Source organism: Aquarana catesbeiana, linkage group LG06 (genome assembly GCF_042186555.1).
Source record: "Aquarana catesbeiana isolate 2022-GZ linkage group LG06, ASM4218655v1, whole genome shotgun sequence".
Lineage (NCBI taxonomy): Eukaryota > Metazoa > Chordata > Amphibia > Anura > Ranidae > Aquarana > Aquarana catesbeiana.
Window position 1 is genome coordinate 229,148,938 of NC_133329.1, and position 24,940 is coordinate 229,173,877.

Here is a 24,940-nt window from a genome sequence, read left to right on the forward strand (position 1 = left end):
TCATAAACTGTTTTTTGATTTTTTTTCTTTATTAATTTTCATTATTTTTACACATGTTGCTGTGTGTTGTAGTTCACATACATTCACTGTCTTGGATTAGTCACAATTTTTTTTTGTGTTATTTTATTTATTTTTATAGCGCTGCTACATTGAATTTCTTCTTCTTCTTCTCGGCCATATTGGAGTATCTGGAGGTATACAAGAGGACTGTGTGGCTTGCATTTTACTGTCTACTGTAGGAGTAGTGACTGCGGGAGAGTGGATTGCAATATAAAGCTATTCCAGACCCACTTTTTAGCTTAAGTGGTCACTACTTCTGGTGAGTGCAATAGAGTGTGGGAATGGACACCAGGGGTGACCACGGAGGTGTATTATAGTCCTGGATATTAAGGAAGAGCATGGTGTATGACACCAAAGTTGGACTTATTTATATTTCCAGGGAGGACTTTCATAGCAGTGTGTTGTCTTTGGATGGAGGTATTTTTTAGTTCTGTATATTGGAAAAGAATACAGTGAACAGCATAGGAAACAATTAGACTTTCTTGTAAGTGTTTTACTTATTCTAGACTTTTGTATAACACCTTTCATGCTAGTGTTTAATAGGAGAAAAAAAGTTTGTGTGTTTACAAAATGTATCACTTCATTTATTGCACCATTCACTTTTATTATGTTATGTAACATGTTATGCGAGAGCAAGTTTTTTAAAGCATGGCATAGTGCGTATTGTTCACAAACTGAAAGTGCAGAGAACCCACAGCAAAGTATAGAAATTGCTGGTGTGCTGGGAAGATGGGGGCATGTAGGTATGCATCTTTAATGTCCACAGAAGCCACAAAGCCCCCCTGGTGAAGGAAGGCAATGGCAGACATGGGGGATTCTATACTGAACTTCTGAGCTCGACTAAAGACATTTCAAGTTTTTGGATCCAAGATGGGATACATGCCCTCTTTGATCTGGAAACCGTGAAAGGTTGTAATAAAACCCCTGCTACAGGGACTGGGGCAAGAACACTCCGATTCAGAAGACCTATTAGGGTGCCTGCATCATGTTATCCCAAAGTACACTGGGGCACATTGGTGTGAACAGGCCCTATACAAAGCCAGGCTTTTTGGCTCATCCTTGAATCTAGGCACATTTCTTTACAGTTAAAATGTATTAAGCCATAAAGAACAATGTTGCTTATATTATGTTACAAAGGTCATTTATGAATTAGGGTGACATAATGCAGTGCAATTATGTGTAATTGTAAAACAAAATAGGCAAGTTGTTCCTGTCTAATTTTTATAGAATCATATAAAATATGAAATGCTTCCCTCCCTCCAATCATTCATTCAGACTCCTTTAACCACTTCAATACAGGACAGTTTCACCCCCTTCTTGCCCAGGCCAATTTTCAGTTTTCAGCGCTGTTGCCTTTTGAATGACAATTGCGCGGGCATGCAACACTGTACCCAAATTAAATTTTTATCATTTTTTTCCCACAAATAGAGCTTTCTTTTGGTGGTATTTGATCACCTCTGCGGTTTTTATTTTTTGCGCTATAAACAAAGGAAGAGTGACAAGTTTGAAAAAAAACACAATATTTTTTACTTTTGTCCTATAATAAATATCTAAATTTTTAAAAAAAACTATTTTTTCCCTCAGTTTAGTCTGATATATTTTCTTCTACATATGGTTAAAAAAAAAAATCACAATAAGCGTATATTGATTGGTTTGAGCAAAAGTTCTAGCATCTACAAAATAGGGGATAGATTTATGTCATTTTTTATTATTTATTTTTTTACTAGTAATGGCGGTGATCTGTGATTTTTATCATGACTGTGACATTGCGGCGGACACTTTTGACACTATTTTGGGACCATTCATATTTATACAGCGATCAGTGCTATGAAAATGCACTGATTACTGTATAAATGGCACTGGCAGGGAAGGGGTTAACACTAGGGGGCGATCAAGGGGTTAAATGTGTTACCTAGGGAGTGATTCTAACTGTAGGGGGAGGGGACTCACAAGGGGAGGAGACCGATAAGTGTTTCTCTGTACTGGGAACACACCATCGGTCTCCTCTCACCTGACAGGACGTGGATCTGTGTGTTTACACACACAGATCCACGTCCCGGGCTCTTTTACCGGCAATCGCAGGTGCCCGGCGGACATCGCAGCCGCCGGGCACGCGCACCGGCTCCTGAGTGACGCGGCAGGCCCCCGCCCCCTAGACAGCCGGGAAGTTCAGAACGTCATATGTCGCCCACCCAGGATGGGGGATCCCTCCTGCGGACGTCATTTGACTATGGGCGGGGTATGAAGTGGTTAAACTGATGAATTTCCAAAGGCAGACTCCATAATAAAAGCTTCAAGAGGGTATATATAAAATAGTGAATTTATTTCTTTACTTAGGAGAAATGCAATGGTTGATTACAGGTTAAAGTTTATATTTAGCCAACACCTTTTTTTCAATTTTCAATAGGGTTGGGAAGGGATAAATTGCCCTGCCAGGTTATTTTTTGCAGTCATGGACAGGAAGTGAATGGAATTTCTCCCAATGGTGCACATACACGAAACAGGAAGTTACAGGAAATCACCTAAAACAAGCAAATTTCCCCTCTTAGGCAGATGCCCTTGGAATAGGTGTCTCCATTAGAGGATTTCCCCTTAATTCTGGGGACAACCAAGGTTTTAGGTTTCCCCCACCTTTCTTCCTGAGTGGCAATGGTAACCAGTACAAATAGGGTGAATCTTCCCCATGGTGACACAGACAGCAATAGAAACTTGAAAGAGTATAACCCTTCCTCACTCTATCAAAAACGCAAATGTTTTTCCTAGAGATAGACTTTAATTATTGTGCATACATTGTGATGTAGAAAAAATATTTCAACATACAAAAAAAAATAAGTTTTAGTTTCCTTTAAAGAGCGGAAGAACAGTTTCGTCCCAGGTTTCGTCCCAACGCATTTGTTTAGATTCTCTGAGATTTTGCCGAAACTGCTTCAGTTCACCGAAGTCACTTGTAAAATTAGAGAATAACATCTGTAAAAAAAAAAAAAAGGGGGGGGGGGAGAAGATGAGAAATAAAAAAAAACAAAACAAAAAAACATCTAATACAGTGCACTTATAAATAAATGTGGTAGCACTTAACAAGTCATGTGTATGAGACACAGGGGTTGCAGTCTCTGTAGATCTGAGGGGGACATTCAAGGAAAAAAAAAAAATGTTTTGCTTGTACATGATTGGATGATAAAATCAGCAGAGCCTCCCCTCATTTCAGATCTTCCCCTCAGATCTACAGCGACTGCACCTCCAAGTGCACTTGGAGTGCAAAGTGGATTTGCCTTTAGTAAACCAACCCCACGGGGTCAGTAAGTGGCCTCCTAAAATTGACAACTGAAAGTGATTGTAATAATTTGAATGGCTTGTAAAAAAGATCAGATTCAAGTTTACAATGTATGATAATGTTTAAAACACACAGTACATTTATAAAAATGTATTCTGCAATTACGTATCTATGTACATAAAAGCTACTTTTTCTTATTACATATGCATACACTTCAGCTTTGCATTGCTACACCGTAATCAAGTTCTACTGCTCCTTGTGAAAGTGCAAGACTATGGGGTAGATTTACTAAAGCTGGAGCATGCAGAATCTGGTACAGCTGTGCATGGTAGCCTCTCAGCTTCTATCTTCAGCTTGTTCAATTAAGCTTTGGCAATAAATCCTGGAAGCCGATTGGTTCATATGCAGGAGTGAGCCTGATTTTGCACCCTCCAACTTTAGTAAATAAACCCCCCATGTGTTGGCTGGTTCATTGAAAAGAGGGAAAACCCTGCCCAATCTTTTATCAACAGTTATTAACCACTTCAGCCTGGAAGGATTTGCCCCCTTCCTGACCAGGCCATTTTTGCGATACGGCACTACGTCGCTTTAACTGACAATTGCGCGGTCGTGCGATGTTGTACCCAAACAAAATGTATATCCCTTTTTCCCCACAAATAGAGCTTTCTTTTGGTGGTATTTGATCACCTCTGCGGTTTTTATTTTTTGCGCTATAAACAAAAAAATAGCGACAATTTAAAAAAAAAAAAAAAAAAACACACAATATTTTGTACTTTTTGTTATAATAATCTAAAAAAAAAAAAAAATCTTCATCAGTTTAGGTCGATATGTATTCTTATACATATTTTTGGTAAAAAAAAAAAAAAAAAAATCTCAATTATGCCCCGTACACACAGTCGGATTTTCCAACAACAAATGTTGGATGTGAGCTTGTTGGCAGAAAGTCTGACCGTATGTATGCTCCATCGAACATTTGTTGTCGGACTTTCCGCCAACAAAATGTTGGCTAGCATGTTCTCAAATTTTCCGCCAACAAATGTGTGTTGTCGGACTTTCTGATCGTGTGTACACAAGTCCGTCGGACAAAAGTCCAAAGTACAAACACGCATGCTCGGAATCAATGCTGACTATTGAACTTCCTTTTTATTGGTTCGTCATACGTCTTGCACGTCACTACGTTCGTAATTGTTGGCCAACATTTGCGTGACCGTGTGTATGCAAGACAAGTTGGAACCAACAACCTTCAAACAAAATTCCACGGTTTTGTTGTTGGAAAGTCCGATCGTGTGTACGGGGCATAAGCGTATATTGATTGGTTTGCACAAAATTATAGCATCTACAAAATAGGGGATAGTTTCATGGCATTTTTATTATTTTAGTTCTTACTAGTAATGGAGGCGATTTGCGATTTTTATCAGGACTGTGACATTGCTGCGGACAGATCGGACACTTTTGACCCTTTTTTGGGACCACTGATTACTGTATACATGTCACTGGCAGAGAAGGGGTTAACACTAGGGGGCGAACAAGGGGCTAACTGTATTCCCTAGGTGTGTTCTAACTGTGGGGGGGGGGGGGGACTAATTAGGGGAGGAGACTGATCAGTGTTTATATATACTAGGAACACACGATCTGTCTCTACTCCCCTGACTAATAGAAAAAGGTTACCATCCAGCTAGATCATGTATGTTGCCAACATCCCTAGATTGATAGGTGAAATACCCTCAAATAAGGTTGTGGGATTTTAACAGCAACAAAGTAACGTAAAAACAATTTTATTCCATAGAAAAATTTATATATGTAAATAAACATAACACAGTGAACACAAAAAAAATCTGAAACAGCTGTACTGATGTGCGATGGATAAAGATGCTTGTAATGTCTTCCACGAAGGCCTACGCGTTTATTTTTTTTATTCTTTATATGTTTTTTTTTTTTTTTTTTAATCAGCCCCGTTGGGGGGCTTTGGTGAGATATCAGGGGTCTTAACAGACCTCTGATATCTCCCCCTTGAGACAGAGAAAGAGACAGAGGATAGAGATTCCACTGTCCCTTTCTCTGCAGCCTCAGCTGCACTGAGAATGAATGGAGAGAAGACAGCGGCTCCTCTCCATTCATAAACTGACACATCGTAATCATAGGAGATTACAATGTTTCAGTTATGTGAATGGACAGAGTCAGCTGACTCTGTCCATTCACACAGCGGAGAGAGACAGCAGAACGGAGGGGACAGAGAAGGAGAGGGGAACGGAGGGGACAGTGGAGAGACACAGCAGAACGGAGGGGGACAGCGGAGAGACACAGGGAAGGAGAGAGGAACGGAGGGGGACAGCGGAGAGACACAGGGAAGGAGAGAGGAACGGAGGGGGACAGCGGAGAGACTCAGCAGAACGGAGGGGGACAGCGGAGAGACACAGGGAAGGAAAGAGGAACGGAGGGGACAGCGGAGAGACACAGCAGAACGGAGGGGGACAGCGGAGAGACACAGGGAAGAAGAGAGGAACGGAGGGGGACAGCGGAGAGACACAGCAGAACGGAGGGGACAGCGGAGAGACACAGGGAAGGAGAGAGGAACGGAGGGGGACAGCGGAGAGACACAGGGAAGGAGAGAGGGACAGCGGAGGGGGACAGAGGAACGGAGGGGGCATGGAGGAGGATGCAGTGACAGTCAGCGGTGAGCGATCACCGCTGTATGTCACTAAAGGTGCTGAAAGCCGCTGGGGGAGAATCTTGTAACTCCCCCACGCGCCGATCACAGCTGTCTTCCAGGTATCGGGGGAAGCATCGGGAGCATTTGCCCGAGTACAAGTACTTGGGCAAATGCTCGGTATCGGTGCCGATACCGATACTAGTATCGGTATCGGGACAACCCTAATCCTGACACAGTACCCTCTTGGACGGGCTCCGTGATTCGGTGTCTCTTTTTTGGGGGTGGATCAGTGTGGGCAGAGTGGGGCCAACCACACACACCCAGGCTCCGGTTTTTGGATCTGTGGGTGGTTTTGTCATATCCGCCACCGTGATTTGGGCAATGGGTGCTCCAACACTGTCATGTTTGGTAAGAGCTTGTCCCACGAGTCGCCCTTGACGAAGGGATGGTCAGTTTCAGTCCCGAAACGCGTAGGCCTTCGTGGAAGACATTACAAGCATCTTTATCCAATGCACATCAGTACAGCTGTGTTTCAGCCTTTTATTGCGTTCACTGTGTTATGTTTATTTACTATGCTAATGTTTTGTATACATATATACATTTTTCTATGGAATAAAATTGTTTTTACATTACGCTGTTGCCGTTAAAGTCCCACAACCTTATTTGGGGGTATTTTTTTTACCTACTCCCCTGACAGGATGTGGATCTGTGTGTTTACACACACAGATCCACGCTCCTGCTCTGTCCCGAGCAATCGCAGGTGCACGGCGGACATTGCTTTAAGATAGTCTTAAAGGAGCAACCTATACCTACGGCAATTTGCACAACCGTGCCAACCTGCCGCAGTATTACTGCGGCAGCTGTTTAGCTAGCAGTATAGAAGGGAGGCAATTGCAGCTTGTTTCCTTACTTTAATGTCAGTCAGTCTCAGACAGTCTGACGTCATCACATACAATGTAGGACCAGCAGTCTTGCATTGCAAGTGAGAACACAAAGGCTTTACCCACAACCCAGAGGGATAAGGTACGTAAAATATATTATTTTTGCCCTAAACAATCATTTAACCCTTGCAGTGTGGGTGAAGCCCCACTACAATGATACATTTTTATTTTAGTTCAGCTTGGAAAAGGTAGGTGCTGCAAAAATAACTCCAAATATCAACTTTCTGAAAATTCAGCTTAGTAACAAAACAATGTTTCCTTTTACAGTAGGGTCAGAATGTGTTGCCCATGTGACTCACTGAAATGCAGTCCAGTCCAGAGAGGGACTCCACTGAGTGCAGTAAGGTTTAGCGAGGCATACCAAAATCTCTCCTGCCAGTGGCGGAATTTCCAGGGTCGCACTTGTGACTGGGCCCTGGAGTTCTGCCCATGTGGGGGGGGGGGGGGCCCAAAAGCCCGGGATGTGGCTCGGGGCTGCTGGCTGCAGTTATGAGCAGAGAGTGTCTATTACACACTATGTCACACTGCTCGGACCCCGCACGGACATCGGACACGTGAGGAGAGGAAAGAGATACAGAGAGCAGGATCTTCTCCTCCCACCCCCCTTGTGTGTGTCCCCGTGGCCCCACCCACATTCCAATCCTCGGTAGCTCCATGCTTAGCAAGCTCCAGCAGCCTGCAGGTAGATAGTGGAGGAAAGGCCAGCTTGTACTATGGATGCTGCAACCCTCCACAGAGGATCCACAGCTCTCCAGTTCAGCCAGTCACCTTGCTTCTTAATGAAACTTCTCAGTGACTGAAAAGAAAGCAGCACACAGGTGGGTCATTCATTGATGGGACTGATTGTGTTGTCCCCTCCAGAGCCCCTCAACCAACACAGCAGCCCACTGGGGTTCCCCTAGTGTGGTGCACTACAAGCCCCAGCATGCTCTGCCAGCCTATGGCTACTTTCAAACTGGGGCGGGCATCGGCGGTAAAGCGGCACTATTTTTAGTGCCACTTTACTGTCGTTTTAGTGACGCTATTCGGCTGCTAGCAGGGCAGTTTTAACCCCCGCTAGCGGCCAAAAAAGGGTTGAACCCACCCGCAAAGCGCCACTACAGCGGTGCTTTGGCGGCACTGCCCCATTGTTTTCAATGGGCAGGGGCGATTTAGGAGTGGTGTATACAGTGCTGCAAAGATGCAGGACTTTTTTTTTACCGTCCTCCAAGTGCACCGCTCCAGTGTAAAAGCCCTCAGGCTTTCATACTGGAGAGACAGGAGAGGCTCTTTACAGGAGCTATGCAGGCACTATTTATAGCGCTGTATCGCCTGTAAAGCGCCTCAGTGTGAAAGTAGCCTTAGTGTATGTATAGCACAGACTAGTAGATCTTGTTTGCTGACCAATCTAGGGCCCAAGCCTCCATCTATGGTAAGGGAAGTGTCCCCCACCCTTCCTCTCTTATCTCGCCAGCCTCTGAGCACACTTATGTAAGGGAGAGCTCTGTGGACTGTAATGTAAAGGGGACTCTGATGTACATGGGGGGCTTTGGTGAGCAGAATCCCCCTTACATCAGGATTCCCAGAGCACCTCTTACATCAGTTTTCCTTTACATTACAGTCCACAGAGCTCCACCTCAGGGCCCTTTCTCATGGGCGGACTCTGCCAAGCAAATCCACCTGCTCAGTGCGGGATCTTTCCGCTGATCCCCACCGAGCAGGCGGATGACAGGTCCATGTCTGCTCCACTTGTGCAGAGTGGACACAGACTGCTGTTCTCTATGGACCGGTCTGACTGTCATCCGAACCGCTATTCTGTTTTCATTGGAGCGGATGCAGGCAGGTGTAAATGGACACGTCTGTTTACATCCGCCTCCCCATACAAAACAATGGGTGGTCCGATCGGTTCAATGTGTAAAAGACGCCAGAAAGGGGTCCTGCTGCAGGACCATAATCAAGGGCCCGCAATGGGAGAAAAGGACACCAGGATCATTAGAAAGGGCCCAGAGGTCAGGGGGCCCTTCATGGTTCCTTGCACCGGGGCCCTGAAGGTTCTAGTTACGCCCCTGTCTCCTGCTACAAACTGCTGGCTCCATGAATTTTCAAGGCCTAGCCGTGTGTACAGAGCTATGTTACTTCCACACTGCAATACATTTTGGATCCCATATACACAGGAAATTCAGCTGGCGCTGATGCCTCTAGCTTACAATCTGCTATCTTTTCCGGCACTGCCTGCAGTACCCGACAATGACAGCCTGAATTATTGTCCTCTGCTTGAATTCTTGCCATCCTCATTGGTCATGACCCTCTCCTCGGCTTTATGTTGGGAGTTTTATAGCAGTTATGTATGGGCCAAGTTGCACACTTGATTACCTCCAAAATTTCTGTAACAGTGGCGACACCTCTGACCCCTGATATCACAGTAAAACAACAATGGTTAGATCACTGTTTAACTCCTCTTTTCCACATTTTGTCATGTTACAACCAAAAACATCAATGTAATTTATCGTGATTTTATGTGATAGACTAACACAAAGGAGGAGATTTACTAAAACTGGTGCAGCTGTGCGTGGTAGCCAGCTTCTAACTACAGATTGTTCAATTAAGCTTTGGCAATAAAACCTGGAAGCTGATTGGTTTCTATGCTGAATTGCACCAGATTTTACACTCTCCAGCTTTAGTAAATAATCCCCAAAGTGGCACATAATTGTGAAGTTGAAGGAAAATGATAAATGGTTTTCAACATTTTTTTACAAACAAATATCTGAAAAGTGTGGCGTGCATTTGTATTCAGCCCCTGAGTCAATACTTCGTAGAACCACTTCTTGCTGCAATTACAGCTGCAAGTCTTTTTGGGTATGTCTCTACCAGCTTTACACATCTACAGAAAGACATTTTTGCCCATTCTTCTTTGCAATATAGTTCAAGCTGTCAGATTGGATGGAGAGCGTCTGTGAACAGCAATTTTTAAGTCTTGCCACAGATTCTCAATTGGATTTAGGTCTGGACTTTGACTGGGCCATTCTAACAATATGCTTTCATCTAAACCATTGCATTGTAGCTCTGGCTGTATGTTTAGGGTTGTTGTCCTGCTGGAAGGTGAAGCTCTGTCCCAGTCTCAAGTCTTTTGCAGACTTTAACAGGTTTTCTTCTAAGATTGCCCTATATTTGGCTCCATCCATCTTCCCATCAACTCTGACTAGCTTCCCTGTCCCCACAACATGATGTTGTGACAGCGTTTTTGCTTTTAGGCCAAAAAGTTTAAATTTTGGTTTCATCTGACCAAAGCACCTTCTTACACGTTTGCTGTGTCCCCCACATGGCTTCTCGCAAACTGCAAACGGGACTTCTTATGGCTTTCTTTCAACAATGGCTTTCTTCTTGCCACTCTTCCATAAAGGCCAGATTTGTGGAGTCCATGACTAATAGTTGTCCTGTGGACAGATTCTCCCACCTGAGTTTTGGATCTCTGCAGGTCCTCCAGAGTTACCATGGGCCTCTTGGCTGCTTCTTGATTGATGCTCTCCTTGCCTGGCATGTCAGTTTAGGTAGATGGCCATGTCTTGCTAGGTTTTCCGTGCCACGCTCTTTCTATTTTTGGATGATGGATTAAACAGTGCTCCGTGAGATGTTCAAAGCTTGGGGTATTTTTTTTTTATAACCTAACCCTGCTTTAAACTTCTCCACAACTTTATCCCTGACCTGTCTGGTGTGTTCCTTGGCCTTCATGATGCGGTTTGTTCACTAAGGTTCTCCAACAAACCTCTGAGGGCTTCACAGAACAGCTGTATTTATACTGAGACTAAATTACACATAGACTACAGTATATTTATTAATTAGGTGATTTTGAAGGCAACTGGTTCCACTAGATTTTAGATAGGGGTATCAGAGTAAAGGGGACTGAATACAAATGCACGGCACACTTTTCAGATATCTATTTGTAAAAAAAATTGAAAACCATTTATCATTTTCCTTTCACTTCACAATTATGTGCCACTTTGTGTTGGTCTATTACATAAAATCCCAATAAAATACATTTACATTTTTGGTTGTAACATGACAAAATGTGGTACATTTCAAGGGATATGGATACTTTTTCAAGACACTGTATGTTCCTCCTGTAAACATGTTCCCAATTTTAAACGTGCATTTCAATGATGCAAAGACTGCCTGACACCACTGGCCTTCCCTCTCATAGTCTGAGTGCCACTGTACTTGGGAATTTTGGAATCTGGTAGAAAGGCAAATCAAAGTACTTATCTCAGTTATATTTAAAATAAATTTAAAGCCCAACTTAGGGCATTTGTTTTTCAAATAGTCCTGCACCTGGTGCAGGATACATTCCTCTCTGGCTCTATGCCTTGCATTAGTACCAGTCCGCTACTAGATGTCCTAAGTTGTTTTGCCCAAAAGACTGAGAACATACTGTGGAAACATGGCATCACCAGGGTGCCCTGCCCACACTTTTGCATAGTGCGGTGCTGACCATGACCAGCCTAAATACATCTGGACATGTGATGTACTACACCAGTGGTCATCAACCCTGTCCCCAGGGCCCACTAACAGGCCAGGTTTTATGTATTACCTTGGGGAGATACAGACTAGAATACTGCAATCACTGAGCAGCAAATTATATCACCTGTGATGTATTTCAGTTATCTTGCAAACCTGGCCTGTTAGTGGGCCTTGAGGACAGGGTTGATGACCACTGTACTACACAATGTATGGGCCAGCAGGATGTACCACAGCGTACAGCGGGGGGGGGCAGATATTTCACCCATCCTAAGTGTCCAATACTTGCAGTAGCCAGAGGGCAACATCACTGGAACAGTTTAACACAGGCTGCCGGAAAGTTAAGTATTTCTAGACTCTTTTTACAGGTCAATTTGAATTATAGGATGATAGTGGCATTCAGAATGAATTTTAAAAAAATAATCAAACCTGCGAGTCTTGTAAAAAAGCTTAATCGATATACCGGTGTCTGTTAAATACATATGACAGAAACTCAAAATGCAACCTACAACTAAACTGAAAATATGAATTACCTATACACTACTGTGCAAAAGTTATGGGTAGGTGTGAAAAAATGCTGTAAATTAGAAATGCTTTCAGAAATATAATGGTTAATATTTTTAATCAATTAACAAAATGGAAAATAAATGAACAGAAGAGAAATCTAATCAAATCAATATTTGTTGTGACCACCCTGTGCCTTCAAACAGCATCAATTCTTCTAGGTACATTTGCATACAAGGAACTCAGCAGGTAGGTTTGTTCCAAACAGCTTGAAGAACTAACCACAGATCTTCTGTGGATGTAGGCTGCCTCAAATCCTTCTGTCTCTTCATCCTCCACCATGCTTCACTGTTGCTTGCAGACACTCATTATTGTACCGCTCTCCAGCCCTTCAGAGGACAAACTGCCTCCTGCTACAGCCGAATATTTCACATTTTGACTCTTCAGTCCAGAGAATCTGCTGCCATATTCTGCACTCCAGTTCCTATGTTTCTGTGCATTGTTGAGTTGTTTAGCCTTGTTTCCACGTCGGAGATATGGCTTTTTGGCCACAATTCTTCCATGAAGACCACTTCTGGCCAGACTTCTCTGGACAGAAGATGAGTGTACCTGGCTCCCACTGGTCTCTGTCAGTTCTGTGCTGATGGCACTGCTGTACATCTTCTGATGTTCAAGGTAAGTAAGCATAATGTGTCTTTCATCTGCTGCATTAAGTTTCCTGCATCTGTGGTCCTCACCGATGCTCATTTCTTTGTGCTTCAAAAGAGCTTGAACACCACATCTTGAAACCCCGGTATGCTTTAAAATCTTTGCCTGGGAGAGATCTTGCTGATGCAATAACTACCTTGTGTCTTGTTGCTGTGCTCAGTTTTGCCATGGTGTATGATCTGTAACACAAAACGGTCTTCCACAACCTCACCTTAGTAGCAGAGTTTGGCTTTTCCTCACCCAGTTTTAAGCCTCCTACACAGCTGTTTCTATTAATGATGGTGCTTCAACCTACATATGAAATTAATGATCATTAGCACCTGCTTGGTAGAATTGGTTAATCATACACCTGACTCTAAAGCCTTGTGCACACTATCGGATTGCTGGCCAACAGAGCGTCAGACTTTTTTCCGAAGGGCGTGTGCGAGGAACTTGTCTTGCATACTAATGACACACAATTGTTGGCCAACAAACACGAAAGTAGTGACGGACTTCGTGGAATTTCAGCTCTTAAGCGCCACCCTCTGGACACCTTCTGCTAATGTCGTGTTTGGTGAGCATTGATTCTGAGCATGCGTGTTTGTACTTTGGACTTTTGTGTGACAGACTTGTGTACAGAGGATACGAAAATCTGACAACAGACCATTGCCAGCTGAAAATTTACTAGCTTGCCATCCAACATTTGTTGGACGAAAGTTGGACAACAATTGTCTGAAGGAGCGTACTAACGGTCGGATTTTAGGCCAGCAGTCTGTCATCACACAATCCCCTGCCAACAATCGGATAGTGTGTGCGAGGCTTAAGAATTGTTGCTGGTTTGAACCAAAAGGGTAGTCTCACCAAATATGGATTTGATTTCGATTTTTCTTCTGTTCGCTCACTTTGCATTTTGAAAATTGATTAAAATAATCAACTAACATGTATATTTTTGCAATTCTTACTTTACAGCATTTCTTCATACCTGCCTAAAACTTTTGCCCAGTAGTGTGTGTGTGTGTGTGTGTGTGTGTGTGTGTGTGTGTCAAAGTATGTGATATATTTTGGGATTCAGAAGTGTCTGCTAATGTTCCTATTTAGCAATGAGGAAACCCACTGTTCTTTTTTTATCTGAAGCAAGTCTTACTGTAAAACCATCATAATTTTCACATCAGAGGCACCGTTGATTGTAAATTCCATATGAAGTTAGTTCATAAACAGGTCAAAGAAGATAATAGTATAATAGCATTTTTGTCCTAAAACAGGACAAACTACCCCTAGATATAGAAATATAGGTATGACATAACGATTACAATTGTTGCACATATTTAGGTCAAACTTAAAATGTGTGTTTTTTTTACCTTTAGCTGTTTAGCAAGTTCTTTAGAATCTTCAAAAATCAGTCCATTTTCTTTATGTTTCACTAGTTCGTGTAAACTGAGAATACAAATGATAATAAGTTGCTTACTTTGCAGCATTTTGAATACTTTATTGATAAACTGTTAAAAGAGAAGTATGGGTATTTGTTTTTTTCCCCTCATCATCATACTTACCTAGGTGGATGTAGCATGGGTCCGATGCTGCATCTGTCCCCTGGCGCCTCTGCACTGAAAACCGAGCGATCAAACACCGCCGATCACTTGGTTTTCACAGCTCCGTGAGCAGAGAGCTGTAGACTGTCAGTCACAGCTCTCTTCTCCCTCTGCGCTTATTGGAGCGCTGAGCTGTGGAGGGGGCAGAGGGGACCGCCTCAGGCTCTCAGTGGCTCGATGAGAGGCTGAGTTGGGTGTCAGTCCAGGCACCGGGGAGATCCAGAATTTATTGTCACAATAACGCGGTGCCTGGACTGATATAAGTGACATCAGCAGAGTACAGAGTGCAAAACGAATTGCACACCTGTGATCCATAGGAGAAGCCCAGCCAAATGAGCTTTGACTGGACTTCTCCTTTAATGTTGTGGAAATAATTAAATATCTTTTGCTGAAGGCAGCTGGCAATCAACTGCCTGTGGCAAGGGCAGTCTTTCTATCGCCCAGAGGGACTGTTTCTTTGGCAGGATTTTCTTATTGTACAAAGCCATCTTCAGGAATTGAGTTTGAATGTATTTAAGCACCTTTTTTCCATCTATAAAGATAAACTACTACACTACGGAACCTTTCGCTCTGCTTTGCATTGTTAATCAGATATTCTTGGCGCTCCTACTCCTCTTCCCTTGGACCTGATTACATCACACATTTATAGCTTTGTGCTAGGTGATCTATATTAAAAGTGGAGCTAAGCCCCTATCCTTTACAGCCAAGGAAGCTGCCATCTTGACCTCAGTTTGATCTGCAGTTGCCATGGTGTTGCACATGTGATCAATAATGGCACCAGCCATTTGATAGCTTGACCGTTCAGCTGAGAGCACAAGCAACTGTGACAGTTACTGTATCAGTTTTAAAAATGGTTAAATTGATTGGTTTAGTTCCAGCTTTAAGTATATGGTTACCTTTGCCAACATATAATTATAGCAATTTATGTTGGTTGATATTTTTTTCTTTTTCCTTTTTAGCCTGAGTGTCACAGAATTAAAGCAGAACTTATGCTGTGTACACACGAGCGGAATTTCTGACAGAAAGAGTCCGATGGGAGCTTATCATTGTATATTCCAACTGTGTGTATGCCCCATCTGACTTTTTCCGTCGAAAATTCAGACGGACTTAGATAGAGAACATGTTCTATATTTTTCCGATGGAACAAATTACTATCGGAAAAACCGATAGTCTGTATGCTGTTCCAACACACCAAAAAACGACGCATGCTCTGAAGCAAGTACGAGACGGAAGCTATTGGCTACTGGCTATTGAACTTCCGTTTTCTAGTCCGTAGTATGTCACCGCCTTCTGGACGGTCGGAATTTGGTGTGACCGTGTGTATGCAAGACAGCTTGAGCAGAATTCCATCGGAAAAACCTTCAGAGTTTATTACAACTGCAAAACTGGTCGTGTGTACAGGGCATAGGTAGGTCTACAAACACCAAATACTCACCTCAATAGCAATTGTCTGATATCTGCATATTCTCCCCAGCTTTTTCCAGGTGCCATAGAAGTTAAGTCATCCAAACACCAAGGCACTGTGCATGCCTAGCTCTGTGTACATGCTAAAGAAGACTGCAGGCAGTCAAGTTTATTTAAGAGCAGAAAAGACATAGCATGTCTGTTCTGCAATAAAGCTCCTTCTCTTTGCCTTGTACCTTTAACTCTGCTTTATGTTTTATTTCCAACGTATGATCTACTAGTAGTTGTATATTAAAGGATAAGTTCACTTTTTGAAGGTCAGCAGGTCACGGGTGCAATGTCAGGCTCCTGAAAACTTGCTGTCTGCTGGTACCTCCAATATGGGCAGGCAGTTACGGGAGAGCAGGAAGATTAATGAACTACGAGAGCGTTAATGGAGTTGCCTATATTACACTGCAAACAATTTCAGCATTTATTACCATTTAAAATTCACTGCGCACACAGGAAGGCAACAGCCAAACATATCAACAACTTTCATAGGAAGGTCCAAACCACTGGAAGAATTGTGGAGACAGACTCCTAGGTCAGCCGATCCTACAGCGGTAAAGAAAGTAAATAAGAAAATTTGTTTTTAACAATAATTTTTCAATAATAGATAATGCAACATTCCTTGTAATTTGTTGTAAAGTTAACATCAAGCATAAATTTCAATCCACCAAACAGTAATGCTCTGACCTGTCTTTTTTACAAATGTGAAACAAAGCTGGTTCACAGCAGAACAAATTAATGTGCATCTTGTTGTCATGCATTTTAGTCACATTTCTTTTTTTCAAACGTCATGGGTTAATTAAAGCTTTCATGACAGACCAAATTTTGAGGATTTGGTATACATGAGGTTTAGTCAACAATAACAATTTAACCACTTTGCATACCAAAATGATTTACACACTTTTGTCATTATAAGCCTAGGTTCACACTGACAGAGGGAGGAAATCGTTCAGCTGAGCTCGCACAATTTCATTCCCGCATGTCAGTCCCGACTTTAGAGGCGATTTCAGAGACATCTGTGTGGGTTCATGCACAGATGTCTATTGAAATCGCACCCCGAAGACGCCAAAAGTAGTACGGACGGCGCCATTGCCAGCAATAGCCGCTGATTTAGCATGCGATTTGACATGTCAAATCGCATGCCAAATCGTTGCAGTGTGAACCAGGGCTAAGACTTACTGTAGGTGGGCCACCAATAATTTATTTCTTGAAAAAAAAAAAATCCTGTATATAATAACCAGAGAAATAGACATGGTACAATGCATTACAACCAGGGGGCTGGTAAGCCCACAATACGATAGTACTGACAGGACGGGTCTATTAGGGGTTGATTTACTAAAACTGGAGAGTGCAAAATCTGGTGCAGCTCCACATAGAAACCAATCAGAATCCAGGTATTTTTGTCAAAGCTTAATTAAACAAACTGAAGTTAGAAGCTAATTGGCTACCATGCACAGCTGCATCAGATTTTGCACTCTCCAGTTTTAGACCCCTTTCACACTGAGCCCCGATTCACACAGGGGCGGCACGACTTGCAGGTCGCCTCAGTGAGGCGACCTGCAAACGACTTCCGAGGCGACTTGCAAAACGACTTCTGCATAGAAGTCTATGCAAGTCGCCCCCAAAGTAGTACAGGAACCTTTTTCTAAGTCGGAGAGACTTGCGTCGCTCCTATTAGAACGGTTCCGTAGCACAGAACGGGAGGCGACTTGTCAGGCGACTAGGTCGCCTGACAAGTCGCCCCTGTGTGAACCGGCCCTGAAGCACCACTAAAACAGTGCTAAAGCATCGGCAGTTCTTGCAGTGCTTTAGTGGCATTTTAGCGGTGCTCTTGTGGCACTTTCCGGGCAATAGCGGGGCTTTTTTTTTTTTTTTTTTTTAAGGTCACGTGACAATGTGACCTTAAAAAAATAAAAGGAAAAAAAGACCCGCTTTGTGTCGCTTTCAAAATGCTTTTAAGGCGCTTTGGAAGCACTGCCTATTCATTTCAAGCGCTTTTCAGAGGCTGTTTCTAGCGCTAAAATGCATCAGTGTGAAAGGGGTCTTGGTAAATAAACACAATGATGTCAGACCTCCATCCAGTTCAAGCAGATCAAGGACCAAAAGTGGTTTGTACACTCGCCATCTGTGCTCAGAGTTTAGCACATCAAGGTTCATTCTCAGTAGCAGGTCAGAAACTGAGGTTCCCAAATTCCTTTAAAAAAATTTGAGCATCTTGGATACCTCCACAGCAGTCTCAAGCTCACAAAGGTCCAAGATGAAACGAGGGGGATCAGGAGGCCTGAACATCCACCCACATACATGTAGAAAAGCTCACTGCTACAGCGAAACAGAGCATGGACAATACCAAACTGGCAAATTGTTTTCATCCTTCCACCGCCCCTATAACAGACCCATGGCAGTTGGCATTGAAAGTGTTAATCATGCATATGAATGATATCATCTCAGTATTTATTTATTTTTTTTTAATTGCAAGGTCATCTTTTACTATGGGGCATTGTATTAAAACTAGTGACACCTAAAGAATTTTTTCATGTCAGCACTTTTTTAATTTTATTGAGAAAAAATAGCTAGTTTGCCTTGCAGTCACACTGATTCTTTTACTTCACAAATTTCAGAGTAACTGACCAAGAACAAGCGAGCAGCTAATGGCATGGCAGTCAGTGACACACAGCATATGCCACATTGCACAGCAATGGGTAACAGTTAATATTCAAAGTGATTATATTTTCTTTTTTGGGGATAATATATAATGGTTATGCCAGTTAAAAGGGGCAGGAGTGCCAAGAAAGTAGGAAAAATGCATATAGTACAACTGTTCGGTTCTACAAACTGATATATTCATATGGGGACAAATCTTGGTCACTGTATTGCTGGCCACACATGCGTTTTTTCCAGCAATTTTAACCACTTCCACAAAATAACAAAACTGTGCAGATTAAATCAACCTACTACCAGTGGTTTATATACTTATATGGTGGTAGATTGCTTTGATCTGTTTAACTACACTTAGGCTCGATTCACACAGGGGCAACACGACTTCAACGCGACTTTGCAACGCGACTTCAACACGACTTGTGGATCCGACTTTGCCCTGCGACATGTGTCCGACTTTCAATGAACGGGGATCCGACTTGGATCCCCGCCACTGTGTTTGGTATGAATCTTTAGGGGGAACTCTACGCCAAATTTTAAATAAAAAACCGGCATGGGTTCCCCCTCCAGGAGCATACCAGGCCCTTGGGTCTGGTATGGACCTTGAGGGAAACCCCCTACGCCGAAAAAAACGGCGTGGGGGGTCCCCCCCAATCCATACCAGACCCTTATCCGAGCACGCAGCCCGGCCGGACAGGAATGGGAGTGGGGATGGGCGAGCGCCCCCCCCCCCCCCCTCCTGAACCGTACCAGGCCGCATGCCCTCAACATGGGGGGTTGGTGCCTTGGGGGAGGGGGCACGTTGCGGCCCCCCCCCCCCAAAGCACCTTGTCCCCATGTTGATGAGGACAAGGGCCTCTTCCCGACAACCCTGGCCGTTGGTTGTCGGGGTCTGCGGGCAGAGGGCTTATCGGAATCCGGGAGCCCCCTTTAATAAGGGGGCCCCCAGATCCCGGCCCCCCACCCTATGTGAATGAGTATGGGGTACATCGTACCCCTACCCATTCACCTAGGGAAAAAGTGTCAATTTAAAAAAAAACACTACATAGATTTTTAAAGTATTTTATTAGACAGCTCCTGGGGTCTTCTTCCGACTTCGGGGGTCTCTCCGGTTCTTCTCCACGCTCTCCGGATCTTCCTCCGGGCTCCTCCGCTCTCTTCTGCCGCTCTTTTGCTAAAGCGGAGGAGCCCGGTCTTCCGTCTTCTGCCCTCTTCTGATGTTGACACGACGCTCTCTCCGGCTAGAATGCTCTCTGTGCGCTCTGCTCTGACTTATATAGGCGGTGACCCCGCCCCCTTATGCCATCACAGTCCCTGGGCATGCTGGGACTATGACTGCATAAGGGGGTGTGGTCATTGGGTGATGACCACGCCCCCTAAAACGTCACAGTCCCAGCATGCCCAGGGACTGTGACGGCATAAGGGGGCGTGGTCACCACCTATATAAGTCAGAGCGGAGCGCTCAGAGTGCATTCCAGCCCCAGAGAGCGTCGTGTCAACATCAGGAGAAGAGGGCAGAAGGCAGAAGATTGAAGACCGGGCTCCTTCGCTATAGCAAAAGAGCGGCAAAAGAGCAGAAAATAGCGGAGGAGCCCGGCAGAAGATCCGGAGAGCGCGGAGAAGAACCGGAGAGACCCCCGAAGAGAAGAAGGCAGCAGACCGGGCTCCTCCGCTATAGCAAAAGAGTGGCAAAAGAGCAGAAAATAGCGGAGGAGCCCGGCAGAAGACCCGGAGAGCGCGGAGAAGAACCGGAGAGACCCCCGAAGTCGGAAGAAGACCCCCGGAGCTGTCTAATAAATTACTTTAAAAATCTGTGTAGTGTTTTTTTTTTAAATTGACACTTTCCCTAGGTGAATGGGTAGGGGTTCGATGTACCCCATACTCATTCACATAGGGTGGGGGGCCGGGATCTGGGGGCCCTCTTATTAAAAGGGGGCTCCCGGATTCCGATAAGCCCACAGACCCCGACAACCAACGGCCAGGGTTGTCGGGAAGAGGCCCTTGTCCTCATCAACATGGGGACAAGGTGCTTTGGGGTGGGGGGGCCGCAGCGCGCCCCCCTCCCCCAAGGCACCAACCCCCCCATGTTGAGGGCATGCGGCCTGGTACGGTTCAGGATGGGGGGGGGCGCTCGCTCGTCCCCCACCCCCATTCCTGTCCGGCCGGGCTGCGCGCTCGGATAAGGGTCTGGTATGGATTGGGGGACCCCCCCACGCCGTTTTTTCGGCGTAGGGGGTTCCCCTCAAGGTCCATACCAGACCCAAGGGCCTGGTATGCTCTTGGAGGGGGAACCCACGCCGGATTTTTATTTAAAATTTGGCGCGGAGTTCCCCCTCAAGATCATCTGAGCACAAGTCGCATGCCGAAGTCGGATCATGCGAGACGGCGATCCGACTTTGATCCGACTTCAATGATAGTCAATAAGCTGAAGTCGGATCAAAGTCGGATCAAAGTAGTACAGGGAGTACGCTCTGAAGTCGGAGCGACTTCAGTAGTGTATATTAAGACGCTCCCATTCACTTAAATGTGAATCTCTTTCTGGGGCGACTTCGGGCGACTTGAGGGCGTACAAGTCGGATCCCAAGTCGTCCCAGTGTGAACCGACCCTAATAAGATTGTCTTTAAATGCACAACTATAAATACTATATTAGGTCTCAACAATCTACAGAGAATTTGTTTGTCTATAAAACCCTTCACAGTACACCTGTCATAAGAGAAATGTAAACAATAATGCTACTTGTCTTACCAAGTAAAACAGGATAGTCTTCAGCTTCCAACCATGGTGTACATATCTGGATGTTCTGAAGCTGCAGCTCTTTTATTAACTTACAATAATATTCCTTCAAAGGACCTTTTCCTGAGGGTGAACAGCAAAGAAAACATGATTGTGGAATGGATACACTGTAATTGGGGCAGTATTAGGACCTCATGCTTTCCTAATTACAACTAAATAGTCCTTTTTCTGTATGTATTAAACATATACAATTGTAAATAAATTGGATACAGTATATGTGTAATGTCCATACATCGCCACCAGATGTCTCCAATCAAGAGATATCTTTAACCACTTGCCGACCAGCTCACGTACATTTACTGTTGCAGGTCGTCTCTCCTGCATGAACCAATGTACCTGTACGTTGGTCCTTGCAAGGAGCATAGTGGAAGCATGCCCACGGGTCTTGCAACTCCATGTTCGCCGGTGACCCGCGATCGCTGTGTATAGAGGCAGAATGGGGAACTACCTATGTAAACAAGGCGATTCCCCATTCTGCCTAATGACATGTCAGATCTACTGCTCCCAGTGATCAGGAACATCATGTCCCAGTGAGCCCACCCCCCCTACAGTTAGAACACACCAAGGGAACAACTTAACCCCTTGATCACCCCCTAGTGTTAACCCCCTTCCCTGCCAGTGTCATTTTTACATTGATCAGTGCATTTTTATACACTGATCAATTTAATAATGTCACTGGCCCCCAAAGTGTGTCATTTGGGGTCAGATTTGTCCGTCGCAATGTCGAAGTCCCGCTAAAAATCGCAGATCGCCGACATTACCTGTAAAAACAATAAAAAATATTAAAAGTCCCTAAATCTATCCCGTAATTTGTAGACGCGATAAGTTTTGTGCAAACCAATCAATTTTTTTTTTACCAAAAATATGTAGAAGAATATATATCGGGCTAAACTAATGAATGCATTTGTTTTTTTATATATTTTTTTGGATATGTATTATAGCAGAAAGTAAAAAAATATATTTATTTTTTTTAACCACTTCCGGACCACCCACCATCGTTTTACGCCGGTAATTTGAAGGAGGATATCGTTGTTAACTCCGGTATCCTCCTTTATAGCGGGCAGCCTGGTTTAAGATAAAAATGTGGTCTCTGCGGCGGATTCGCCGCGAGATCACCTTTATCAGTGGCGAGAGAGGGACCCCCTCCCGCCGTGATCCGGTGCCCTCCGCCGCTTATCAGAGCCATCTGCAGCAGGCGGAGGCGATCGCGTCCGTCCCCTTGCTGGGTATGGAGACGAGTGAGGGGAAAATGGCCCCCACCCGTCTCCATATCACTGCAGGGCGGAAGCAACGTCAAAACGTCGCTTACGCCCATAGCTCTTAAAGGGCCATTTTTTTTTTCATTTTTTTAACCACTTGACCACTGGGCACTTAAACCCCCTTCCTAACCAGACCAATTTTCAGCGCTCTCACACTTTGAATGACAATTACTCAGTCATGTAACACTGTACCCATTTGAAATGTTTGTCCTTTTTTTCACACAAGTAGAGATTTCTTTTGGTGGTATTTAATCACCACTGGGTTTTTTATTTTTTGCGCTATAAATCAAAAAAGACTGAAAAAATTCGGTAAAAAAAAAAAAAAAAAAAAATTATTTGTTTCTGTTAAAATTTATTGGCGAGTATTGGCAGAGTATTGCAGAGTATGGGCACTGAGCAGCGCTGTGGGCTGGATCTGTAGTGCCCACAGAGCTGCAAATGATCTCTCCCTCTCTCCTCTCGCACTGTACCGATCAGTACAGAGAGGGGAGGGAGAAACCGGCGTCATGACATGACGCCGGTTTGTTTACTAGTGATGCTCCGTCATTTGACAGAGCGATCACGTGGTAAACAGCCGCTATCAGCGGCCATTTCCCGTGATGCGCCGGGTCCCCCAGACCCGGCCGTCACGGATGTTCCCGGGTGCGCGCGGGAGCGTGATTCTGTGAGGACGTCCACTCAGAATGAGCCGACCGCGCTGTAGCCATCTTTCGGCTATGGCCTGGTCGGCATGTGGTTAAATGACAATTTAAATTTTTTTTTTTTTTTTTTTTATTGCATTTTAATGTAAATATGAGATCTGAGGTCTTTTTTGACCCCAGATCTCATGTTTTTAAGGGGTCCTGCCATGCTTTTTTCTCTATTACAAGGGATGTTTACATTCCTTGTAATAGGAATAAAAGTGACACCATTTTTTTTGTGTGTTTTAAACAGTGTAAAAAAAATTTAAACGCGTTCCGTCCCGACGAGCTCGTGTGCAGAAGCGAACGCATATGTGACTAGCGCCCACATATGAAAACGGTGTTCAAACCACACATGCGAGGTATCGCCACGATCGGTACAAGCAATAATTCTAGCCCTAGACCTCCTCTATAATGCAAAACATGCAACCTGTAGAATTTTTTAAATGTCGCCTATGGAGATTAAGGGAAAAAGTTTGTCCCCATTCCACGAGCGGGCGCAATTTTGAAGCGTGACATGATGGGTAACAATTTACTTGGCGTAACATTATCTTTCACAATATAAAAAAAATTGGGCAAACTTTACTGTTGTCTTATTTTTTAACCACTTGCTTACTGGGCACTTAAACCCCCCTCCTGCCCAGAACAATTTTGAGCTTTCAGCGCTGTCGCACTTTGAATGACAATTGCGCGGTCATACAACACTGTACCCAAATGAAATTTTTATCATTTTTTTCCCACAAATAGAGCTTTCTTTTGGTGGTATTTAATCACAGCTGGGGTTTTTATTTTTTGCTAAACAAAAAAAGATGAAAATTTTTGAAAAAAAAAAAAAAATCATGTTTAATAGTTTGTTATAAAATTTTGCAAACCGGTAATTTTTCTCCTTCATTGATATGCGCTAATGAGGCGGCACTGGTGGGCACTGATAGGCTGCACTGATGGGCACGGATAGGCACAGATAAGGCGGCACTGACCGGCACAGTTAAGGCAGCACTGATAGGCACTGTTAAGGCGGCACTCATGGGGACAGATAAGGCGGTACTGATGGGCACAGATAAGGCGGCACTGATGGGTGGCACTGATGGGCGGCACTAATGGGCACTGGTAGGTGACACTGATGGGCACTGATAGGTTGCACTGATGTGGGTGCTGATGGGTGGCACTGATGTGGGTGCTGATGGGTGGCACTGTGGCACTGATGGGTGGCACTGTGGGCACTGATGGGTGGTGCTGATTGATGGCACTGTGGGCACTGATGGGTGACGCTGGTGGGCACTGGTAGGCAGCACTGCTGCCTATTGCTTTGTGTCAGAAGATCGCCGCGATCGGGACTGATGTCCCGATCACGGCCGCCGGTGATCGGGTTTTTTTTTTCCTCCTCACGCTGTCAGCGCGAGGAGGAAAAATAGCCGATTACCGGCTCTGTTTACATCACATGATCAGCTGTCATTGGCTGACAGCTGATCATGTGGTAAGGGATCGGGACCAACCCCTTACTCTGATCTGTGATCAGGCGAGTCTCATAGACTCGCTGATCAACGAGCGCGCCACGCGCACCCTGCAGGGGGCGCGCAGGCCGCTCGTGCACGGGACAACGTCAATAGATGTAGTCCCGGCAATTTAGATCCGCGCTGTTGCCGTCATTTGGCAATGGCCCGGATCTGAAGCGGTTAATTCAAAAAAGTGTATATTCCAAAAAAAGTGTACTTGTAAGACCGCTGCACAAATACGGTGTAACAGAAAGTATTGCAACGACCATTTTATTCTCTAGGGTGTTAGAAAAAAGAAAAATGTATAATGTTTGAGGGTTCTAAGTAATTTTCTAGCAAAAAAACCTGTTTTTAACTTGTAAACAACAAATCTCAGAAAGAGGCTTGGTCCTTAAGTGGTTAAATTGTCGGTCT

General features: G+C 44.3%; 1 protein-coding gene across 6 annotated transcripts in view; it reads right to left on the reverse strand.

Annotated features, from left to right (window-relative positions):
* Positions 1-643: 643 nt before the first annotated feature.
* The window catches only part of ALG1 (ALG1 chitobiosyldiphosphodolichol beta-mannosyltransferase), a 128,933-nt gene continuing 104,636 nt past the window's right edge, over positions 644-24,940 (reverse strand). For all 6 annotated transcript variants that reach the window (XM_073633011.1, XM_073633012.1, XM_073633014.1 and 3 more), the window contains 4 exons: positions 21,047-21,157; positions 16,077-16,191; positions 13,963-14,038; positions 644-3,027 (listed from right to left, as the gene is read on the reverse strand). In XM_073633011.1, the coding sequence (XP_073489112.1) occupies positions 2,896-3,027; positions 13,963-14,038; positions 16,077-16,191; positions 21,047-21,157 (434 nt within the window). In that variant the 3' untranslated portion in view covers positions 644-2,895. The remainder of the gene's footprint in view (positions 3,028-13,962; positions 14,039-16,076; positions 16,192-21,046; positions 21,158-24,940) is intronic.